The 11906-nt window shown below is 44.5% G+C and overlaps 1 protein-coding gene across 1 annotated transcript in view; it reads right to left on the bottom strand.

Annotated features, from left to right (window-relative positions):
* Positions 1-1050: 1050 nt before the first annotated feature.
* The window catches only part of RAPH1 (Ras association (RalGDS/AF-6) and pleckstrin homology domains 1), a gene marked incomplete at its 3' end in the record, with an annotated part of 95009 nt that continues 84153 nt past the window's right edge, over positions 1051-11906 (bottom strand). The window contains 5 exon segments of the mRNA XM_082312590.1: positions 1051-2710; positions 2712-3022; positions 7692-7834; positions 9157-9277; positions 9955-10053. Coding sequence (XP_082168716.1) covers positions 1051-2710; positions 2712-3022; positions 7692-7834; positions 9157-9277; positions 9955-10053 — 2334 coding nt within the window.

Below are 11906 nucleotides of genomic sequence, written 5' to 3'. Positions count from 1 at the left end.
TGCAAGTGAAGTATCGGCGTGGGTCGGCCTTGTGGGTCGGCATCAATTGCAGGAGTCCTGGCAGCTTTCAGAAGGGGTTAACGCAAATATATTCATCTTGAGCCATAGAAACAAGTGATCAAGCCTACTATAAAGTTAGAATGCATAATGGATTGGAATAATATGTATTTATCCGACTTACTGCATGGACAAATAACCTTGAAATAATTTGTAGCAGTGTATATTTTTAAACTGTTTGGAAGGGAGGGGGAGGCTCTTTATAGTATAAATATATTTCACTCCAGCCCACTATATATAAAATCTATTTTCTTCCCCAGAACATACTAATTTTCAGTAGTATTATGACCAGAATGTTTTGGTATGTTGCAGCTGTACTTTTCAATCAATGGACAACATACAGTTACCAGCAGAACACTTCAGCCCTGCACCACTTACCCACCACAAACTGCCAAGAGGTTTGTGGGGGTTGTGGTTGGTTGGTTGGTTTTTTTCCTTCCTTTCTTTAAAGTGCCCCCTACATCTTCATCTTTGTGGTAAGATTTGACTAGTTACAGAGTCCGATGCCAGATAATATAGTGACTGAAACAATAAATACGGTTCTACAAAAACATTCTGGTTATCTTCTATAATTGCGACGAAATATATCACAATATATTATATACCTACACTTATAATACATGCACAAACATGTCTCACATGGACAGACACTACAAAAAATTATCTCCCCCCCCTCCCCTAAATGCAGAAAAAGTAAGAAAATGGAGTTTTGGTCCAATCCATATGAAGGGTAAAAGAAACTGAAATGGTAAGTCAATGCCTTTCTACCCACCTTTCCCCATAAAATATCAACACCCCCAAGCCCCCAACTTTTTTGGCCTAGCCATGAAAGGGGACTGTCTTTACACGTAGCCTTAGCTACAGTTTGAGATCACCTCTTTTGACGGGGCTATCATCCGCGTCCCCACATTCTCTCCAAGTGTGCAAGGTCACAGGTTGGCCGATCGTGGAGCGGCCCACAAGTCACGGAGAGCACCGGCCCCTGGGGACTGACTACCAGTCCCGAGACAGCTTGGTGTTCTGATCCCTTTTGGGAGGAGCGGGGGGTGGCCCCCTCCGTAACGTTGCATAGCCGGATATATGACTGCCCCCGAAGCTGCTCGTCTTCTGCTGGTCAGCCAGCAGCTCCGGCGGAGGCGGAGGCAGGGCCATGTCGTCCATGGTGGCTGTGGGTTCTGTTCTGGACATCCGCGCGGAGGAGAGGGAGCCGTGCCGGGTGATGGATTTCCGCTGCAGCGTCCGGTTGAGGTCTGCCAGGAATCCCGGCTGAACGCTAAGGCTGGACTTGGGTGAAGTGGGCACTTGAGGGCCAGCTGACCCTGGTGGCTCCGCGACCTCCGCCTGCGTCAGTCGAGTGCTGTCGTTCCGCTTGGGACGTGTGGGTGGTGGGGCTTTTTTCACAGATGGTTTCGACCACGCCTGAGGCTGGGGATTGACAACCGCGACTTTTGGGGAAGTGCTGCCTGAAAACACAGATGGGATCTCAACTGGCGGGAGAGGAAGATCTATTTCAGGTGGTGGTGGTGGAAAGTCTGAGTCGGATGGTGGTGAAGGGAATTCGACCACAGGCTCCTTCCCAGACACACCCGGACCAGGAGCCTTGACTGGGATCCCTCCTTGTGGAAGGACAATGGGCAGGCTCACCCCAGAAAGGTTCAGCTTTCCTGGCTTTGGAGGGGCTGCAGGAGGCGATGACTCCTTGGAAGGAGACCCTGACGGCTCTGGTGGGTGTGCAAATTTGCTGACAAGGCGGTCCACTGAAGGTCTCTTGGACTCATGGTACTCAGTGGAGCTGGTGGACTTGATACTGGAGTTTCGCTGAGGTGTTGGAGGTGGTTTCTTCCCTCCGGGGCTTGATATCTTGCTGGTCTTTTTGACTGGAGACCCTGATTTGTCAGGGGGGGGAGAACCTGCAGAGGAAGCTGGGGAAGGAGGTGGAGGAGGAAACACTAAGCTGCTCTCTGGCGGAGGAGGGGGGAAATCTGGGGAGGGAGCAGAAGTGGGCTGCCATTTGGGCTTTGCCTTCACTGCTGGAGGCGACTGTGGAGCCACGCTCAGTGGAAGGGGTTTCAGAGGCTGGGGCTCGGTGGCAGGTGGGGTGGGAGGAGGTGGGAACTGGCTAACTATCTGTTTCACCACCGACGGCACTGGGGACTGAGGGGATGGAGGAGGCTTCACAGAGAAACTCTGCTGCTTTGGGAACGTTGGGGGGGGAGTGGGGCCAGGAGGGGCAGGGGGCAGTGGAGGCACCTGGGGAGAGGTGACACTTGGTTGTTTCTTTATTGCAAGGGGCAAGGGAGCTGGCACGGGGGGAGTGACATGTGTGACCCCTGGTGACGCTGCCTTCCCACTAGGCTGCGGGGGCAGAGCTGCCATGACAGGCTTTGGGGGTGCCTGGGGCGGTGGTGGGGCAGGCACAGGAGGAGGAGGTGGTGGCAATGAGGAGGCGGCAGTGGCCTGGCTTATGTTTGGTTGAACCTGATGGATTTTGGGGGGCGGGGGTGGCGGTGTGAACTGTGGCACAGAGGGGGCACAAGGTGCCGGCTTCAGTTGCGCCATGGCTGAGCCCGGTGTGGGGGGAGGCGGCGGAGGGGGGGGAGGCGGCATGACCCCGTTGGGGGGTACCAGTATCTGAGGCTTCCCCGAGGGCGGGGGGGGGCGGGGGGGCCTGCTGTGCAGCAGCAGCTTTGGAAAAAGGCCCGCCCTGCTGGGCAGCGTTCTGCAGCCTGGTGATGGTGCTGTACTTGACAAACATGGTGGCGGGCGAGCCCGCAGATGGGGCGGCCTGGCTGGGGAGGGGGGGTGGCGGCGGGGGCGGCGGGGGTGGGGGCGGCGGGGGTGGGGGAGGCGGCGGGGGCAGCGGGGGGGACGGCTGCGATGCTGTGTAGGGGGTCGCCACTTTTGTCTGCGGGGACACAGGAGGTGCGACAGACATGAAGGGCCGACCTGCAGGCTCCATTCGGGCCTATTGGGAAGGGATTTTTAGTGAAAGTGGAAAGGGAGAAAAGGAAAAAGACAGAGAGAGAGGGAGGGAGGGAAACAAAGAGATTATAAAGTCAAGGTCTAAATGTGCCTGTCATTAAAAACTAAGTGGCAGATTACAGCATGCAGGAAGTATTAGCAAAACAATGCAGCAAGAGACAATTCCATACGCTGACAGGCCTGGACCGTGCAGTCTGACGGGGCAGGCAGGGAGGGGAGCTGGCAAGAACCAGTGGAGCCAGGCCTACTCCAGGCTAGGCGGAATGTTGTCAGGGAGAAAATACACCTTGACACTTCTGGGGGCATGCAGCCGTACCCAGTGAGAACGGCTGGTCCTCCTCTGGGCAAGTACAATGACCCACACAGAGCACTCCCCAGAGCACCACAGGCCGTGACAGAGGCCATCAGGCAGCGCAAGACTCTGCGGACATCTCCTCAGCTCAGTAAGACTAGAGTTAAATGCACGTGGCCTCCCAGAGCATCTGTCACGCCTTTACGTCGGTTAGCTCAGGCCTGACACTGTTCAGTGTTACAAAATGCAGAAATCCTGAACTGCTCTAAAACATGTGAAGAGCAAGCTTTACGCAGGAATGCTACTGAGATTCTTCCACTCCACATGCTCAGATATCCAAGAATGGCAAGGAAAAAAATGAGGAAAAAGAGGGAAAACTGAGGTTTCCTAGGAAAATTTCCCCAGAAGGAAATGTTTAGAGATCTGCAAAAGAAAGTTAGCTTGGGAATGAAAAGCTATACATGCAACTAATACGTTAAGCAGAAAAAGAAAGGAAAGACAAGGAAAAACTGACTAAGGGAAGGAGCAATGGGAAAGCAGCAGGCAATGTTTTAGTCTCCTCATTGGGTTTTGCTCAAGTTAAATTGTTTCTCTAAAATTGTAGGCCTACATTCCTGTTAGAAATTAAAAAGATAATTGCATTACTCCAGCTTATAAATATCGCCCTAATACAAAGTGGTTTGGCTATAAGCCAAGTTGTGAATTTCACAGTGCACAGCATAGAAACATGCATTAGAAACGCAATACCAACATGGCAACTGACCACACTGGGCACCTATACTTCATTAGTAGATACTTTGCCAAAAGTTAGCCCAATTACGCTCATTTGTACTGTATGAGCAGGTTTGCATACTGCTCTGTTCTAAACACAGGTGCACAGAGTTCCTGTATGCGCAAAAGAACACCAAAAGGATTAGAGTCAGAAACAACAAACAGTGATTTACAACACACATGGGCTGTGCCTCTACCTGTCACATCAGGTCTGGAAGGCAAGAGTATAACAAAGTTCTGAAGCTAAATCAAAGTGTTTGCATAACAAAACAGGAGAGAAATCTTGATCTCTTGCAAGTGTTAGTCTGTAAATTACCATTCTCCCAATCACCCAGGTTAATGAATTTTCAAGTAGCACCACCTGACCTTAATTGTGCCCTGTATAAGGCACCACGGGTGTGCTGACCTTAGCTGTGCTGAGCTTCACTTTTGACACCTGAGACAGCAAAAGGCAACAGGAAAAATAAAAGCGGCATAAAACAGACAAAGAGGGAGACCAAGGCATAACAGAACAGCTGTCCCTGAACGGCAAGACCTTGGAGAATCTTGAATTTGTCACTTAAAGCACACACAGTGAGCACACATTTTGATGCCTGTTGTAGCACCCCATTTGAAATAACGTGTTCAAAATCTAACAAGCAAAATGAGACATAATGAGATCTTCACTGCCCAACTGTGAAGAATGTGAACAGACGAATGAAGTATTCTTTGGGCAAACAGCAATCTTTCAAAATATGAAGTGGACGGATCACCTGCATTTTGGGAAAGGTGGGGTTTTTAATCTTAGATACATTTGAAACAGAGGAATTTTCCTCATATCCACTGACGACAGTCGTTTTCACGGTAAGCAAATTAAGCACTCAGGACAGAGAAAAGAATACTGTGCATCTCAGGAGGGGGAGCCCCTCCCGTCTCCACAGAATCAAAGTAAATTTCCACAACCAGAAACATATTCAGTGATACTTTGTTTATAGAAGACTCTTGAAGCAGATCATTGTCCTTTTTCGTCCCTATAACTATGTGATGTCCTTCTGTGTATCTTGAAAAATTTCTTATTGCATACTATCAATTCATACTTATAACATGCATCTTCATGACTACCTGGAACTCTCAGAAATGCTATAAAAAGAATAGTACCTATTTTTAAAATAACAGCTGTGCTTTTTTTTAGCTGTTTTTCCTAAGAAAGCAAGCTTTTGCAATTGAACTGTTTGCCATCTCTTTTCCTATGCCAGTTGCTTTTGGATTGGTTAGCAAATTTCAGTCAAATATGACAGATCGCTAGAAATCTCAATGGATTTTCAACTTCAAGAAATTGTTGTGAAGTTACTGGCACCTGGTAGGTGAGGGAAAAGCAAGCAGAACTCACCCATTTTTAACTTGTTGAGCAGTTAGCCACTGGCTGACCAGTACAACATCCTGGCTGGCTGGCCAGCCTCAATGTCATCTCCCTGCTGAGCCAAAGCGTGCTCTGTTCTGCCCTGCTTGCTGAGGGGGGGTGAGACAAGGGGGACAAGGGGGGAGAGAGCTGTTGCAGAAGGGGAAGGGATGTGCTGGACAAGTCTCCATTAATTCTGCCACTTGCAGCAACCTGGCTGTATGAACTTCTGAAGCCAGCTTTGCCACCACAGCACTGTGGAATAACTACCTCTGAAATAACTGTTTGGAGACTAATCTGCCTAAACCAGCATGTCTCAGTATCACTGCAAATGCAACTACCTTTTCATGTAAATTACAATTTTTTTCAACACTGTTATTTCCTTTCTTGCCACACAGTTTAACGTTTTCCACTGCTAGTCTGATTTATTAATTATTTAAGTTCTTGGGCCAGACCTGTACAGGATAAAAAAACATGTACTGTAGTTTCACTGAAGGTAAATTTGTCACCAATTTACTCAGAATTTTTTAACATGGCTTTGAATTATAATTTTACATGCTTCATTTCATATGGATTCTTTGGAAGTTTTAGGGCAATCCATTCACCTGTGTTACTCATGAGGAAGAGAAATATACCTTTTCTTGGATTTGTGCATAGAAAGAAATTCAAATTGATGAAACCTTGAAACATGGATGGCCCTCAACAGGGAGAAGTCTGAATATTTTATTTTTAAAATGGCTTTAATCAGATAACATAAAAATTCTTGGGGTTCATTTAAATGAGCAACTGTCAGCAGCACTATGGACTTCATAAGAACAACAGTGACCCCATTGTGGTAAACGTCAGACTTTTCTCTCAAAGCTCACAGGGAGTGCAGCAGCAAGATTTTCACACCAAAGCCAAAACTTCAGGAAACAGCAACATTACAGTTCTCACAGCAGTACTCTTTCACCTCTGTCAGATACATGCTAGACAGACTTAAGTGCCCTATCTTTTGCATCTACCCCGCTCCTGCAGAAACGATGCACCCTGTACACATACACAAGCCATCTGCTGATGAACATGCACCAGGTGTTGCACTCATGCAGTAGAGAAATTTGGATGACAATTTAGCAAGCTACATTCCTGAGATGAGTACTACAGTACTATTAGAATCAGCCAATTTCCAAGCCAGCAGGCACTGCAGAGCAGCTATGAATCCCAAAGAATGCAGCCATGTCAGTTTTCACATTGTGCCACATGTGCTTTCTGATTTGAAAATGTGATGTTGTGTCTTATTTTTAGTTATTCATCTGATGCACCAATGTCAGGTGCGGTGACCCGTGGTTTTAGTTTTAAAATACTTGCTTCTCTAGCTTGAACCCAGGGTCTAGGAAAGATTCAAAGTTGGCAGGGGTGAAGATAGCTTCTCATAGCATCCTGCCAATGTACTTTCATACGTAACTGCTGCAGTTAATACTGATGTTATGGCTGTTCAGGAACCTGGAAATTCCTTTGAGCCTGACAACAAACCCACTTAAGTGGCAATTCTGCCATGTTTGGAAGTATTCCCCAAGAACCACACCAGTCAACTACCGCAGAAAGGACAGAAAACTAACCAAACCACAACAGACCTGAGCCCCAGGCTTCAATGGGTTAAAATCTTTTGTAACTCTCTACCAGCAACAGGAGATACCAAATCTGCCTCAATCCACAATTGCTGTCAATTTTAGTACTTTTGCTTTGACCATATCTATGGTTACTGTTTCCATTTCCACCGAATAGAATAGAAAACATTTGAGTAAAAACTACTGGAGTACTTTTTAAATAGATATACCTGCCATCAGGTCTCAGTTATTCGCATCTTTACAATGGAAAGATGTGGCTAGTTAACTGGAGAAAGATCTTAGTGAAAGAATTTCATTCAACTTGTTAACAGCTGATCTTTTTATTTTGTCTTTATTCAACATTAGTTAATAGGATGCTATGGGAAGGACTGTATCATGCCTTCAAAGAACAGAGGGCTTCTGTGCACACAAATAAAAGCAAGAACAGAAGGGTCCAGGGCTGAATTCCCTGAAAAAGTGATTCCTGAAGAAACAATTATATGGCAGTGTATGTCAATAACAGAGTAAAAAAGAGAAGAAATCCCACTCAAGACAGAAGTGGAAGAGGTATCTGCCTTGTACATTTTGTTGGGCGTTGGTTCTCAAACTAAAGTCTTCTTGTTACCTTGCTGGATTCCTCCAGTTGAGTGCCTCGTTTCCAGGCCTCGGAGAACATGGAGCTGACAATACTTTGGGAACGGACATGTCCAGCTGGCTGGGTGTCAGAAACTCCACTGTCAGACTGATTAGAATGATTTGATTGAGATTCTGTTTAGAAGAAAGTTAAGAAACAATTAGCAGATGCTTCTGAATGCAAGGGTAAAGCCGGTGTGCTTATAATGCAACTCTGTGTGACATTTATTGGTCACACTTGTAAAACATGTTATCCCACCAAAGGACATTGTTCCCACTAACTATTGCATAAGCTCTAGCTCACATCTAGGCCATTGCTGTCTGCAAAGCAAAACAGTGCAACAGATCCCTGGTATTAACCAAATCTGAAGCTCCACAAAGATGACAGCATGTCAGATATGCTGCAAAGTAAACATGCACTGCAGTTGTATAGGTTCTGAAACACCCAACAGCTCCTGCACTTTGGGAAAAGCCCCTTTTCATGCACTGCATGCAGCCTGCTCTCTCCAGCACTCCTTCCCAGCACAGCCTTAGAAACAGACACAGGACATATGCTGAGGACAGGCAAACTACACTAGCCGAGGCAGCAGTCTGCTTCTGACTGCTCCATTCCTCAAGGGAAGAGAAGGAATGATGTGCCTCCTGCAACTAGCAAATGCAGATGATGCTCTGTGTCCACAGGGTATCTTGAAAAGACAGCAGCAGCCACTGCCAGACTGATTTATCCAGCCTGGCACCTGCTTTCTGTGTAATCCCACGCTGCCCTGGGGAAAAAGAGCATCTAGGCACAGGCTGGACTGTAGCTCTGGCAGAACATACATGGCTCGTGGGCTGTAGCTCAGCTCCCCACAACAAGAGAAACTTTATCAGAAAAACACCCAGCTTGGATGGAGAAATTGTCAGTAACTGAGAATTTACCGCTACACCTGGCAAGCTGTTCCACACAGTTGAAAAAACATGGTGCCTTCCCAGTTAGGCTGCATTTGCTTAGCTCATTCTCACAGGCTACTTTCTGAACCTTTCCAATTCAGTAGCATTACTTCCTGACTTGTATCTGCGATGGACAAAACACTTTCACACAATAACCTGTTTTCAATAATGAAACTTGCCCGAGGGTTCCGAATAACCTGGCAGAGCATCAGTCAGCTCTGAACAGTGAAATGAGACTATATAAACTATTCATCAATTTTTAAACTGCTATGTGCTACAAAAAAACAGTCCCAGTCCTGCCGAGAGACAAACAGGAGCATATTACTGCAGGCACACACAGTTTATATATATATATATGCCATATATATATATGTCAAACATAAAGTCTATGTTTTAGACTAAACATAGCATAAAAGACTTTGGAGTAACAGTCCATTTCCTGCAATAGTCTCTCCTGAGGTCTCCAGAGAGCAGACGATAAAAAAGGTAATTAAATCTTTCTATTATGAGACAGATCACATTATTACCTGGCAAACTAGATGAGCTGGAGCCTGACTTGATACTGGAGCTAGACAAGGAAGTCCAGTCATATGCCGATTCTGTTCTCTTCAGTGCTTCCTGATAGTTCATGTATAGCTGCTTCCCATACTAAGCAAAATGACAAACAAATTTAACAACTGTATAGACTGGGTACCCTTTTCAGACTGTTGAGCTCCACCACTGGCTTCTCTATTCCACCTTTTTTTCCCCCAGAGAGAAACAACAGGCTCTTTGTTAAGGAGCTCAGGCAACATTAATTCAGCGCAAATTTCATTTAGTTTCATTTAACAAAAGTGGCAACTCCCTTCCCCCAACCTTTTGACTTTTTATTAGTGAATTCCTGAAAGAAAGACAAACAGTTCACTTATGCTAGAAGAGATAGCGTCAAGCAAGAAATGGGCCAATGAGTAAACTAAGCCAACCTGGGGATCTTAGAAAACAATTGTTTTCTCAATTCTCTTCTTTTCCCATAACCCTTCTTTTTAAAATCTGTAAGGGAGCTGGCTAAAACCTAGCCATGATGTCAGTTAGAACTTCGTCATGTGACAAAGGGGTGGAGCAGAAACAAGAAGAAAGGGCCCAATTACTGAATTATCATAACAACAAAGCCTAACAATTTTGCTAGGGAATGAAATATATAAGCAGATTGTACAGTTCATGTTCAGAATGGTTAAACAGAGGGAAGTTAGATTTAGCATGTATTTTGCTAAGTAACTGTAAATGGTTTCAAACAGATAACGACAACAACTCATGACAATGGTGCAAGACTGCCTACAGGAGGTTACCTTAGCAATGCGGATGCCATTGATCCATTGGTGTAGAGTTCTTACATCATCACAGCAAAGATACTTTATATACTGGGATTTCTTCTGGATCTGAGGATGCTGCAGAAAAATTGTTAATCCTCATGAATATTTTAATAGCTAGGAATGCAAGGAAAGCCATTTATCTGTTGAGGTCTATGCAGGCAAACTTAATGCTGGAAGCTCTTCAATAGTAGTCTGTATTTTGAGCCCACTTAAAAATGTTTGAGAGTATTTCAGGAGGTGGCAGTGGGGATTGCCTCACACACAGATTGGCAGTGTGTCCAGTGGACACTGATTTCAGGTTTGAAACACTAAGAAAGGGTGAATCTTTCAGTATTTTAGTGCTGTACCTTCCACCTACCAACAGTCTTCTGTACCTGTAAAGCTCTTTAGAAATCTTCATACACTCAAGCCAAGTGGTCAGAACAGTCTCAGCTTTTAAAAACCTTTCCTAAACACAACCAAGAGACTGCCAAAGAGTAAAGAGTCATCTCCTTTCACTGCTCTACAGACTAACTCACCACCTGAGGGAGACAACTAATACTTCACCTTCCTCTCACACCAAAACAAACTGGAGGAAAACAAACACACTCGTGTCTTTGCTTTCGTATGGCTTGAGTGAGACACTCCACAAATCGCACGCTCTTAAGCACAATTCCATTTTCAGCTTGTAGAGCCTTCAAGGTCCCCACCCTACTGATACAAGGCTATCACACACAATACTTGCCGCTCCCACGTGCATGCATAAAAAAAGAAAAGGTGCTGTATTTATCAATTCAGCAGTCAAAAAAGAGATGTATATTTTTCAAAAATTGGACACTGGAAATCATTCTGGATGGATCATTCAGTTGTTTCCTCTCCATGCTATAGAAGTTACGTCTCATAGCTGTCAGGGCAACTCTGAATACTAAAGTTCTTATAAATTCCTCTGTTAGCTTACAGTTCAGCAACACAGTTTTGCTAGATGATGGTAGGTATTTAAGTTTTACTGAAGACTATCTGAAACATATATCAAAGAACTTTCAATCTCTTTTCAGAATATTTTCTCCTGTTGTCTTCCAAACATCATTATTTCAAAATGAACATGAACGTGTTTATTTCCATAAACAGAACATATATGACTAAATTCATTATGATATTAGATAATTGTTTTCATTTTTCACTACCGGCCTCTTTCACATACATGTTCCATAACAAAGAAAAGTCTATAGAAGCACAAAAAAATTACTTCGCTAACAAGCCATCTTCTTCCTGCACTTGTTCAAAAATTTGGCTATATAGAAATAAAAGAACCTCTCAGAAACCTAACATTTAGGATCAAGGAGCTAATATTATATACTAGCATACAAACATTATCAGTAGCACAGCACCTGTCTTGCACAGTAAGGTTCAAGTTAAACAAAGGAAGCAAAAATGTAAAGACAAATCCATCCATTCTTGACTTCAGTGAGAATCGGCCTTTGAGTTTGTATTTGCCATTCACCTCTCCAAAAACATGTTCAAGTTTTGGAGCTGTTTCCCAGCTTAGTGAATCTTTGTGGTACAAAACTGAGTTTCTATTAAAAAAACCTGTATGGCTTCTATACATTGGTACTAATATAAAACATTGATGTAACATTCTAAGAATTGAGGAAAGCAGAACTCAATCCTGCTTAATATAGTGATTTCATGATTCATCAGTTCCACACTGAGAACACAGCTTCACTTTGTCTAAGTTACCTGACTAACTCTACCCCATCAATTTACTTAAATAACCCAATAAGGGACAACTTAGACACATTAAAATTTGACTTTAACATTTTCATGTCTTCATTTATGCTCAGAATGGCAATACTTTTTAAAAAAAAAAAAAAAATCTACTGAGGTAAGACTTAGTCTAGTTTACTCTGTGGGGACAGCAAGTCTGAAAAAATAATTCACTATTAACCTGT

The sequence above is a fragment of the Platalea leucorodia genome (assembly GCF_965183815.1).
Source record: "Platalea leucorodia genome assembly, chromosome: 5".
NCBI classification, from domain to species: Eukaryota; Metazoa; Chordata; class Aves; order Pelecaniformes; family Threskiornithidae; genus Platalea; species Platalea leucorodia.
Note: the sequence above shows the minus strand (reverse complement) of the source record. Positions and strands in the feature narration are given on the sequence as shown.